Genomic DNA, 13,641 nt, shown 5'->3' on the forward strand with positions numbered 1-13,641 from the left:
CTTCCATGTATAATGTTTAATTGCTATTAATTTCTAATGCATCTCACTGGTATGATAATATGTTGTCACTACTGACCAACATGCACAATAATGATGCATAAGTTTTGCCACAATTTGTGACAAGGCTGTCTGGCAGTTTCCGGCGACTAGAGGGAGCAGTGTGATGCTGGTGTGCCAGACTCCCACTCCCACATTATTATTGAGGTATACGTACTTCCAGTTGATAAATGTGTTAATTCATTTAAAATAAGCTCAAAATCTTTAATTTTTGTCGCCCATGACGTGTGGTTTTCATGGCAGTAAGTGCGGCATAGTTTCCCAATTTCTTTCACAACTCTTTCAAACGGGCTGGAAGATGGGTTATAGTTGGATATTAATATTTGATGAATCCCTTCCCATGCTAAAAACTCTCTAAAGTTGTTACTAGCAAATTGAGGTCCATTGTCAGAAAGAAATCATTTTGGTTTGCCCATTTCGAGAAAGTATTGTTGTAGACAATGTATCACTGTTGGTGTGTTTGCTTTCTTAATCTATCACATACTTCGATCAACATTCTATGAGGACAAAAATGTAAGCTACTCCTCCCTTTCCTTTTGAAATTGGCCCAAAGAAATCTGCAGCTGTTAGAGCGTGTAATACTTTAGGAATAATTGTATAAATTTTATATTTAATGTGAGTGTTATCCTCTTTTACCTTCTGACAAATCCCAGAAGTTTTAATGACTGATGCTATTTTATGTCTCAGTAAAGTAATAGAACTTATTCATATGTGTAATACATTTCTTTATACCAAAATGTCCCTACCCCGTGTGAATGTACCACACTAACTCGTCTTCTACTAAATTCGGTATACATAAACGCCAATGTTGTGTTGTCTTACTGTCTTTCCAGAACAGATTATGTCCTACAATCTTCCATCTTCCCTCTTGATTAGGTGGTAGCGGCTTTCTGACACACATAGCAAAGATATCTGTAAAATAAGGATCATGTTGGATTTTCTCCATTATTTTCTGAGCCATCTCTTTCACCTCGTTACATGGATATTCTAATGTTAGAAAATTAATCGCAAAAATTACGCCAGGTCCTTCCGTACACTTTAGTTCTTTCACGCCCACTGGTAGCTGAGACAAAGCATCGGGTACAATATTCTCTGAACCCTTTACATACTGGATCTTAATGTCATATTCTTGAAGAAACAACATCCACCGCATCAATCTACTATGTAGTAATCACCTACTCATTAGAAATGACAGTGCTTGGTGATCTGTAGAGACATATATTTCGGACCCCCATATCAGTGTTTGGAATTTTTGTATACCCCATACTGTGGCCAATAATTCATTTTCTGTTGCCGTATAATTCATGTTTGTTGAGACTCCTGTTAGCAAAAGCTATTGGCCTATGGTCTGTACTTTCTGTACCCCATTCGCCTTGGAAAAGTTCTGCGGCGATACCATAGTCTGATGCATTGGTTGAAACCTTTGTCCCAGCTCGGGGTATTCCCTTTTCTAATAAATGCAAAAGTCGAGGGTCGTTCAACTCTTGACTTCGTACGTAGTGTGTCCATCAAGCCAAAATACTGCACTTTTTCGAATTTGGGTAATAATTTGTCAATGTTAATAGGTCTATATGTTTGTTCAGGGTGAGCACATCCAGTACGAGACACACATCTCCTGTAGCTTTTTTCACCACTACCAAGGGATTATTTATAACACTCGTACTGTGTTCTGTTATTTTATTAACTACCATTTTATTTATCTCCTCCTTAACTGCTTCTGTTAAGCTCACCGGTATCGGGTACAGTTTACAAAAGAACGGAGTATCATCTTTGATCTTAAATATACATACATAGTCACTAATACTACTTGGACTATCCGAAAATACCATTTCATATTCTAATAAACACAATATTTATCATCACTGAGTCCAAAATAAAGACAGCCCTCTTCAAAATTCAATATGACGTTAAACTCTGACAGCCAGTCTAAGCCAAATTACACATCTGTATTAATAATTTCTACTACCAGCATTGTTTGCTGGAACGTAATATCACCGATGTTACAATTTACTTGGGTTTCGCATTTGACAACCTTACTTTTAGTTCCAGTTATACCTACTATGTATACTCCAGTTAATGGTAATAGTGGTAAGTTATGTTTAGTTCTCAATGTGTTAAAGAATCCACTAGAAATAAGTGAAACTTCACTACCAAAATCAGTAAATACATAGACTTCAAAATCTTCTGTCTTTCCAACTATAATCGGTTGTGGATTAACTGTAGCTATGCCAGGTTCTTCTAGTAGCAACCATTCTTTTGTTGGTGCTTTATGTGTAAAGGAAGCATACTTATTATAAGATAGGCCTTGTAATGTATTTCCATGACCTGGGCCCCGGTTTTGGATCCAGATCACCTGACGTTTTCCTCATTATTTGTAATCACCAGCTGGTTACCAAACTTAGGTATGACGTTTCCATTTTGTACTCTGTTGTTACCAGATACAAACTCCTGTGTAGTTACTGGGCCTATATTCGAAGGTGGATGTCTTTTTTGATAATTTTCATTACCCCTATTCTGATTACCCCGGTGTACTGTAGCCAAATTCATCTCATGTCTTTTGAAATTGCTATTCTTACTGTTATTATTTTTCCTTCTGTATTTTTGATTCTCATTTTGATGCACATTCTCATTTCGGCCCTTATTTATTGCATCAAGTGCGTCTACAAAAGAAGATAACTCTTCTACCGTTTTCCACCTGCTACATAACATGTCTTTCCTAGTGTAAGTGGGTAATCCCCTTATCAGAATCCTTACCAATCCATCTTCCTCCATTGGTTTATCTAAATATTTTGCTCTTGTTAAAAGCCAGTCACAATATTTTCTCATCGTAACCCTTGTATGGTTGTAATACTTTGGGTCCCATATGTCAGATATTAACTACTCGTGGGCACTTGTTGACCATTATTTCTCCTTAAACTTTTTCTGAAAGTCTGCTCAAGACGAGAAATCCTCTATATTCACTGTCCCCCATTCTGAAACCTCTCCTAGAAGGTAACCTAGAGCGAATTCTATCTTTTTTGCGTCTTCCCAATTTTTCAGTAAGGCCTGATTAAATTGTTTCAAGAAATGAGTTGGGTGTACGTCTCCATCTGGTTTAAATTTGGGAAATTGTGTGGAGAGTCCAGAATTTGCGCCCCATTGTAAATCTGTCACTACCTCATTAGTCAACACTACATTCTGTGTGAAGCCACCCCTTTCTCTACCTTATTCTGGATAAGTTTAAACTCTTTCCACAAATCTTCCATGCCTTTTTTTTTTTAGTATCATCAAGTTGTGAAGCTAAATGTGATGGAACATTGTCCAGGTTTACCCTCTCGGCAACTTTTCGCTCGATCAGCCCCTCTACCTGTTCCTCCAAACCGCTTATATTTATGGCGTCTGAGGCTGCTAGCTTTTCCTTAAAATTTCTCTCCACATTATCTACTCGAGTGTTGACTCCTGCAATTTGCGATTGGACAATAGGGACCAGTTTATCCTGTCTTTCGATGCTACCTTTTAAGGTGTGTAGTCTTTGTTTCGCTGCATCGAATGTAACATTACATACATTTTGAAATGTTCCTAATTTTTTATTAAATTCAGACTCTGTATAGTTACACTTGTTTTCAATATCAAGTTCTAATTTCTGGGTCAGTTGCTGAAATTGATAATCCTGCTTTTGGTTAAAGTCCGTAAGCATTTGATTTATTTGTACAGTCAAAGGATTACTTAATTCATTCTTTAAATCTACTCATAAATTTTCCACTTTATCATTTAACACCTCAAATTTAGAATTTAAAGCATCACTCTGTGTTTTTAATTTTTCACTTATAGTTGTACTTATTTCATTTCTCAAGGAGTCAGTTTGAGCAGTTGCAGCTACACTTTGTCCCTCTATTTTTTCCCTTAATAAAGCATTTTGAGCATTTAGTTCTTGTCTTAAAGAAGCTGAATCTGCATCTAATTTTTCACTTAAAGAAGAAATTTGAGCAGTTATTAAATTTGCTAATTTAGTCCAATCTGGGATATCTCTACTAATTCTTATGGCCATGCCTGCTTCAGAAGTTTCTGTAGGTTGTTGTTCCTGCTCCATATTTTTATTCTTTTTTGACCTTGTGATCATTAAAAAAAATCACCTGTGTGAATAATGACCACACTACTTTACATGCATATATTTTTTGCCTTTAGCTCACTGGCATAGAGTTCTAAAAACGGGAACCAGCAAAGTCAGCTGGTTACTGCATCAGCGGCGGCTGGTTGCTATGTGTGTGTGAGGATTGCTTCCTTCCCACACCCAAATCTTCTTAATCAAATCCTACGAACTAATTTCTCAGTCTTGTTATTAAGGGTTGCTATGGCAACTCTCCAACTTCTTCATGTCTCAATTTACTCTAAAATATTCCTCCTTTTCGAGTCCTGATCACTTTGGTTGCCACGTTCTGACAGTTTCCGACGACTAGAGGGGGCAGTGTGATGCTGGTGTGCCAGACTCTCACTCCCACGTTATTATTGAGCTTACGTTGAGTTGTTTCGCCAATCTTCTTTTCATGGTAGCCGGCTGCGATTGTCTGCCCAACTACGTCTTCGAAGATAAGATGCTTATTTGGAGGAACTTTTTATACTCTTAAAATAACTCCGTACACTCAGGATTCTGTTAAACCAATCTCACTATACTTTCACTTCCACAAACAAGACACCATATAAATGATTCATTTCTGTAAGTCCAACAATTACCAGTCCGACAGATACTCTAACATACTTTATAACATATACAATCCAGAAAGCTCTAGCAAGTCCACCATCCGAACCTCACGAAAGTAAGCGAATAGGTAAGTGTCTTTTCTTTTTTTTTTTTTAACAACTTTCAAATGTTCTCAATAATGACTGACGTAGCTCCGTCACGGAGTACGTTGCGTTTGCTCCTTATGCTGGGCGTGCAACTCCTGAGGTGAGTGCTGCGACTACCTGCCTGAAATTCTCGAGGCACTACAGCTGTACACGCTGTGAATGTCCAAAGTGGAACTTAACCTGCTTTCTGTGCAAATAGCTTTGTTTTGTCAACTGTGTGTAATATGTTAAGATTTTATGCTTATTAAGTTTAACAGCGTGGGTATCAGATTTTCCACTGAGAAACAGTACTGCTTGAGTTGTAAACATGTGTCTAATGAATTAACAACATACAAAATATTTAGCAAATACTAAGCCTAACGAATTTTTCATAACCAGACACCTTCCAAACATTACATGAGTTCTAATGTGCTTTCTTCATCAGAAGAACATGTCAGACTTCTGTTATTTCTGTATGAATTTTGCTAATACGGAGTTAATCCTCAGTCATTGCAAAAATTTCAGTTCTATTACACATTTTAAGGATGTCTGACAGATGTTGTTGTTGTTAGTGTTTTCAGTCCGAAGACTGGTTTGATGCAGCTCTCCATGCTACTCTATTCTGTGCAAGCCTCTTTATCTCTGAGTAACTACCGCAACCTGGAAAGAAATGGAAATAACCTATCACACTCTGTATTTTATTCCAGACAACATTGTCAAAAGCTTTCTCCAAGTCTAAAAGTGCTATAAATGTAGGTTGTCCTTTCCTTATCCTATCTTCTAAGATAAGTCGTAGGTCAGTATTATCTCACATGTTCCTGTGTTTCTCCAGAATCCAAACTGATCTTCCCCAAGGTCGGCTTCTACCAGTTTTTCCATTCTTCTGTGAAGAATTCGTATTAATATCTGGTAATCGTGACTTATTAACCTGATAGTTCCGTAATTTTCACACTTGTGAATGTCTGCTTTCTTTGACATTTGAATTACTATAGTCTTTTTGAAGTCTGTGGGTTTTTCGCCTGTCTCATACATCTTGCTCACCAGATGGAAGAGTTTTGTCATGGCTGCCTCAGCCAAGGATAGCAGTAGTTCTGACGGAATGTTGTCAGCTCTTGGGCTTTGTTTCAACTTAGATCTTTCAGTGCTCTGTCGAATTCTACACACATCATGTCTCGTGCCTCATTTTCATCTATGTCGTGTTCCATTTCTATAATGCTCTCAAGTGCATCTCCCTTGTGTAGAGGGTCTACATACTCCTTCCACCTTTCTGCTTTCCCTCCTTTGCTTAGGACTGGTTTTCCATATGAGCTCTTGATATTCATGCAGCTGCTCCTCTTTTCCCCAAAGGCCTCTTTAATTACAGAGTGTATACGGGGACAAGCAAAAAATATTCCCAGATCTCCCGGTTAAAAATACATTTTCTCCTGGGTGAAAATACACTTTTAACGTGTTAATTGACAGTATACTTTCCGTAGGAACTGTAAAACTTATCAAGCCTTTGAATTGATATGGTTTTATACAGCTGCGTATTATTTCTCGGCACTTTACAAAACGAAACTCAGGGGGGAAACACGTTTTGGAAAGATCTTTAATATGCAGCTACATGTGCCCTGCATATTTTCGTATTACGAAAGTATAAATTCGAATTCCACCAACAGGAAAAGTTAATGGTTTAAGTTACTATACATAGCGTTGCTACAAGAAAAGCAAAGTTTTTGCATATAATATTTGTGTCGAAGAGTAATAAGTTATAAGAGAAGCTAAGCTTTCACATATAATGTTGATCTGTTTAGCGCATGTTACACTTTAAGATACATCACACAAATATGCCAATAAAATTTTTAATACCGACGTAAATCTCGTATCTTCTGGGCTCGAAATTATTCTAAATGGCTCGCCATCAAAGAGTTGATTTTTAAATGAGAGCAAACGCTCTGTGATTTAATAAATTCATCGTACATTCTCGCACATAGTTCATCTTGTGTAAAAGGAAATTTACTTTGAAAATAGCCCTTTTTGAACCACAATTTGCAACATTTTTCCGCGACCTGTTAGAAATAGATTCATTTCAGCAGTTGCCAGAGAGTGCCAGATAAGAGGTGTCACCACGCTTGCGTAGCTACGGTGACATAGGAGGCCCGGATGTTCGTACGCGTAAAACATTAAAAGATCTTACTTACATTATGTCATAGAAGAAACAAGACATCAGAGGATACTCTAAGAGCGTCGGAATTTTGTGAACTATACTAAAATGCATAGTTCGCCTTACAGTGCACATTCATATGTCCAGATTCCCAATGGCGTAGGCCTCGACCTGATGTTAAGCTTTTCGGTATGGTTTTCGGGACATAAAATTTCTTAGTACCAGTACTGTATTATTGCATGTTTGGTTCTTTATTATGGCATAATGCAATGTGTGCCAGAAGATGAAAACGTGCACTTCAAATGCAGCGAACAGTTGAAACTGCCAATAGTGTGGAATTAAACACTTCGTTTCAAATAAATTTATTGCCTCAGCAGGAAAGCTTAATGAAAGCCAAATTTCTTTAGCAAACCGACAAAAATAACTTTTCTGTTATGCAAGGCGACTAATGCTTGACTGTCAGAAAGGTGGAAATAAAATAAAATCTGAAACTAGTAACATACTTTAGCCTTCCGTAATTATGTGAATGTATTTTAATTCACTTGATTGCTCCCAGCCACAGAAATTCATCTTGTTTTCATTTGACCTGAGAGCAGTGAATCAAGAGGAAACAGAAAAATCACTAAATGTAAACACGGGTCTCGAAGAGACTATCCACCCCCCACTCAGACTGCTCTGTGCAACACAACGTCAAAAAAAAAAAAATAAATAAATAAATAAATAAATAAAAAACAGCTTAACAAAGATAGGTTTATTTTGTTGCGCACATCTTTCTGAAGAGTCTGACACTTAAAACGTATATCTTCAAGGAAATGTAAGACATGTTATTTGGCCGAAGTGCAGTGCCATGCCTCTTCAAACAACATTCTTATACCGCATGTCACTGTATTTCGCTCTGCGAACTCAAACGTGTATATTTTGCAATGGATGCCATTAACTATTTCAGGACAGTGGAAATTAAAATGTCCTGTAGTGCCTCTCCTGCTCCCAGTCGGCCGTTCCGACATCCTGCCCCTCTAAAAAATAAAAAGACATTACAAAATCACAATTAATACTTGATGGGATTATTTGTAACTGGGAGAACAAGAACTCTTCAGAAAATTTGGACTTGTTATTGCCTGTTAGCTAATAACTTGCTCTTCTGTGTGACATTAAATTAAATACAGGATACCTAAAACCAGTAAAGATAAGAGACAAACAAGACAGTACACATTTCTTCAATCCTTAGGTCCTAGTGATTTTTCTCTCTAATATTGCTGCAACTTTGCATGGCATGCTTTCCTTTCTGCAAAAGAATTATTACGTCATCAAAGTTCATCAAACGTTTTGCTACATGAAAAATCAAAATGTCATCGTCTAATACTGAACAAGCTGTTAATACAAAAAATGCCCAAGACTGGTGTGGTTTCTCTATCTGATTACATCTATTTTGCCGTTGTGTGCTGGATAAAACAAAATAGGACTTTCCAATATTGCGGCAATTGTAACACACACCAAATAAGCGAGACTGTTTTGGCAATAATGATAATTTTTGCAGCACGACAATATAATTCATGAAGTACCAATATGAAATACCTATTTGGCCTTCTACCAAATAGTTCCACATTTCATTCATACGCTCCAGTTTCTCATGCACGAGACCGAAAAGTAGCAGAACAAAATTTTTGTATTAATTTGGAATTGTCATATTTTTCCATAATTTGTGTGATGCCCCTGTTTCTGCTCCTTCCTCATTCTAACAAACAATCTTGTCATCTCTAATTCTGTTAACTATTCCTACCACTGCCAAAACTCATTCTCCGAATAACTTTACTAATCCTTCCACTATCACCGGTTTAGATATCCAGAGGGTATTCTCCGGTTAGGCGTCATTACGTGTTTGTACAATGCGTTTTCCGCACTATTCCCAGAACGGAACCTAAGCGGCTGCTAGCCGGGGACTACAACTGGCCCTGTCTACTGTAGCGATCTGGCCAAAACTTTTCTGTAAGAATTTCACTTTCTTGGATACACCAAGAAAATTATGTATTATCTTTCGTATCTGTTATTCCTGTTAGTCGTTTATTTCCACTCTATTAGTCTGAATCTATAGATTTTGCTAGTAATTATAACAACGCTGAACATTTGCAAACCAAATCAACCACATAAACAAGCAGCAGTTGCCATTCACCGGTTTGGATTTATTCCGCTCAGCTCATATAGCCCCGTCCCGTTCTGTCTGGAGGAAAGTTCATTTCTAGATGCGATGAGGATTCCCCTGGCAGAGACATCTCGTACACTAAGCACACATTCAAAAACAACTTACAATTCATTCAGAAATCAACTTAGGATGTGTTAAAAAATGTCCAAAAACCATCAGGGGTGCATTTCAAAATCATATGAATAATCGATAGAACAACGTGCGCTGGATGCTAGGTGCTTTGTGAAACAAGGTTTTTTCCCTCAAGAATATAGGTTTGTCCCCTGCCACCGAAATTGCCACCCGGTTCCGATACCCCGGTTTGCAGACCCCCCCCCCCCCCCCCCCCTCCCCACCCACACACACACACACACACACACACACACACACACACACACACACACTAGATTCCGGCCTGCTGCGCACGTGTGAATCTGGCAGCTTGGGGGTGCAAGTAAATTTTTTCCGGGTACCCCATGTGGCTGGTTGCTGCTACTGCTGCTTACACAGCCAACAGCCACATTTCTGTGGCCAGAAGTGGGAGAAGGTATTTCTCATACGTGACTCAACTGTGTGTGTGCATGAGCCTGCTCCTAACTGCTTAAATGAATCTAATGTAAACAATTGTGACGTCACGCTCATCGGAGGCAATTAGCTGTCTTTCTAAAGCCTTTGACACATTTTACTGTTGGCAGACACTTGGATGTGCACTGTGTTATTTTACATGGCGCATTTCCTTTGCAATTTAAGTTTTATTTTCATTTTTTCTCTCGTTCATGTTTTAATGCTGCAGTTTTTTTCTGCAGTAGCAGGATACAGTAATATCCTTTGTTAGAGTATCTGTTCTTACCAGTCAAAATTACAAAAATTTAACTGAAAACTTAAACAACGAAAAATTTCCGGAAATCTAAAAAATTCCCGGGTTTTTTCCGGATCTCCCGGTTGTCCCACATCTTATACACCCTGAATTGTCTTGCAGGCAGTATCTACCTTTCCTCTAGTGTGACATGCTTCTAGGTCCTTAAATTTGTTTTCTAGCCATTCCCGCTTAGCCACTTTGCACTTCGTGTCAATCTCATTTTTTAGACGTTTGTATTCCTTTTTGGGTGCTTCATGTACTGCATTTTTATATTTCCTGCTTTCATCAATTAAATTCAATATCTCTTGCATTACCCATGGATTTGTACAAGCCCTCAACTTTTTACCTACTTTATCCACTGCTGCCTTCACTATTTAATATCTCAAAGCTACCCATTCTTCTTCTACTGTATTCCATACCCCTGTTCTTGTCAATAGATCCCTAATGCTCTGTCTGAAGCTCGCTACAACCTCTGGTTCTTTCTGTTTACACAGCTCCCATCTCCTTAAACTCCTGTCTTTTCTTTAGTTTTTTTCTACAGTTCCTAACCAATAAATTGTGGGCAGAGTCCACATCTGCCCATGGAAATGTCTTACAATTTAAAATCTGTTTCTGAAATCTTCTCTTACCAGTACATAATCAATCTGAAACAATCCAGTGTCTCCATGTCTCTTCCATGTATACAACACAGACAGACATATGAATTATCTTGACAAATGGTTCATACAGTGCTAACTCCATGGCATGTAAACTGAAATTGCAGTAATTGTTCTGCATTAATGCCAATATTAGAGGTCAAATGTTCTTTTCTTTTTGGGCAGCCTCTTTGTAGTCAGTAGTAACTAAGCTTTTGGATCTTGTAACCCAGTATCCATATGCCCATCTTCTCATTAGTTGCTATTTTCAAACTGTGGATGATGTTTAAAAGAGAATCTTAAGAACTGATTTGGATGCCCAGGGTGGCATCATTAACACTTCAGTTTGAAGGGAATGGTCTTCTGAATACTGTCTAAAACTTAGCTGTTTAATTTGTATTGTTGCATGAGGTAAGCTTTGGAGCCTTTGTTACAAGTTGTTTCTAGTGTGGAATTTTGTCGGTACCAGTGTGTTTGGAGATTATATTTTTAGTGAAAGCGAAGTTTTTCCCTCTTAGACTGAGCAGTTTTTAACCCTTTGGTGTTTCCAGTAAATGCTGTTGTTGTGAATTAATTTTTCATTGTTTCTCACTACTAATAACTCATTTGGAAAAGATTTTGAACCTGGCTGCAATTCAGCAATTGTCCATGCATGAGCTCCAGTGTGTAGAACAGACATGTTATCATTACAATAAACAAAATCACAGGAAATATTTACAGATAATTTCAGTGAATTACACACGGGTAGGATCACATATTATCTAAATCCAGTGTGGGAGTCGTTGACTGTCTGTACATGGGCATGTCATCCACTTAATTGCCATTTCAGATACATTACTTGAAAGTATTAGCTCTCATTCGTAGAGCTTTTTAAAATTCAGAACTTTTTTAAATATCACGCATTTGACAATGGATCCATCAGTGTGTAGTGTACCACTTCAAATATTTGTGCATATATAACATTTATGTATGAACCTTGCCATCGGATCCTACTGAGTGTCAGTATGTCATGTACATAGCCAGTGACATTCGCCGACTGGCTGAAGAGTAGGAGCACTAGTCTTGGGTCACACTCTTGCATGTCCTGTATGCACCGAGCTGCAGTGAGCAGAGTTGTGATTTCACAAGTACATATTCATTACTAGAATTAACATATTAACTAAACTTAACAAAACATTTTACATATGCCTGTGAAATGACAAATGCTGCACATTGCAGCTAAATGCATAGAGGATGGACGGGAGTGCTACCTGCCAGAGGCAACCTAAAACTAGTGCCTCTTCAGCCAGTCAGAGCATGTCACTAGCTCTTTATGTGGCAAACTGACACTCTGTTTGATCCAATGCCACTGTGTTAAAGTTTTAAGACAAAGGTCTACAGTACAGAGCTAGTAATTTCGAATCGCGTATTTGAAATGGTGCTTAAGTGGATGACACGCACATATACTAGACAGTCAACGACTCCCACATTAGACATAGATAATATGTGATTCTACACGAGTATGCTTCACTAAAATTATTTGTAAACATTTCCCATAATTTTGTTTAATATAACAATACCATATCTGTTCCACACACAGTGCCATAATACTTGTTAATAGGTTCAGTATATTCTGAAGAAGACAGTTTTAAAACTGTTGAAACTATGCTCAAGGTTTAATAAACATGTTTTTCACAGCTGGTTGGCTATTATTTCCAAATCATTGAAGCTCATTTGCAAAAGATTGCCACTGAATTGACTACATATTTAAGATTCTCCTCTTCTGCCTGTTACCCTTTCCCAAGCTGTCATCTTTTAATTTACTCAGGTTGGCAATTCTTCGGGGAAATCCGGAATTCTCAGGGAATTACATTTTACCTGGAAAAATCTGGAAGATCACAGGCAATTTCAGGAATTTTGTAGAATCTCGGGGAATTCTGCGTTTTAACGTAACTTTGAAATTTAATTTTATTGAGCTTTTAAGAATCATAAATTTTAAAATAGTTAATATTTCAAAGTGTGGTGATTGTTTGAATATTAGTCCGTATAAGTTACTGAAGTTTAAAAACTGCAGTTTAAGTACAACCGAAAGGAAGAAAAGACATTTTGAGATGCTCGAACCCCCACCCCCACCCTCCTCCTGCTATCTCAGGAACTTCTTAGGACATCTGCTCTCTCAGTAGCTTCTTATGCCATCATATTCCTCCCCATACTTTGGAATCTCGGGGAATTTTGTTTTAAAATTTGAGTAGCCACCCTGTTGATATTTCTGATATATAAAAGATCACTCATTCAAATGCCTGCTGATGTTTTTGTTAGTGAGTGAGATTCTTGATTTCCTTCTCCTGTTTATTTCTTGAGTATATAATTTTTTGCAATCGTTTCTAACAGTTTTACATTATAGATCATCTGATTCAATTTTTAAAGTTTGATATAAATGCAAGTGGACAAATGAAATTCTTAGTTACATTAACACATGTAATTATGTACCTAGTTTTTATAAGTTTAGTTTATATTGTCAGTGCAAGTATCAGTTTTCTTGTAGGTTTGGGTTCATTTACCCATGGAGAGTCCATCAGTCGCAGCATCATATTGCAGATCTGATCCAGAAGAATTTGAACAAAATAATGAATGTGAAGAAGCCAACACTTGGGATTGGTAATATCGTCAAATAATCAGTTTTTTAATATAACAGTTTAGCACGATGTTTGTGTGTAGATTTACTGGGCGTTGGGTAAGAAATTTCAGTTTCAGTAGTTTTACCTAAAGGGAAGAGTAAGCCATATTATGTGAAATAAAATTGGAACTACTTTGTTTTTTGTTAAGGCCTGTAGTTACGCAGAACTTCAGAATACTTGACAACCCAATAAAGCTAGGTACTATATTCTGTTCATCATAAGAGTAAACCTGATGTAAACATTACACCATGTATTCTTCTGTGTTTGCTTGAATCTCATTGGATTTCGTTTCACTTGGAGAGGAAGCC

The 13,641-nt window shown here is 37.5% G+C and overlaps 1 protein-coding gene across 2 annotated transcripts in view; it reads left to right on the forward strand.

Moving 5' to 3' along the window:
* Nucleotides 1-13,641, forward strand: part of LOC124612439 (protein arginine N-methyltransferase 5) — a 91,025-nt gene that overhangs the window by 34,931 nt on the left and 42,453 nt on the right. For both annotated transcript variants that reach the window (XM_047140649.1, XM_047140651.1), the window contains exon 4: nucleotides 13,201-13,313. In XM_047140649.1, the coding sequence (XP_046996605.1) occupies nucleotides 13,201-13,313 (113 nt within the window). The remainder of the gene's footprint in view (nucleotides 1-13,200; nucleotides 13,314-13,641) is intronic.

The sequence above is a fragment of the Schistocerca americana genome, chromosome 4 (genome assembly GCF_021461395.2).
Source record: "Schistocerca americana isolate TAMUIC-IGC-003095 chromosome 4, iqSchAmer2.1, whole genome shotgun sequence".
NCBI classification, from domain to species: Eukaryota; Metazoa; Arthropoda; class Insecta; order Orthoptera; family Acrididae; genus Schistocerca; species Schistocerca americana.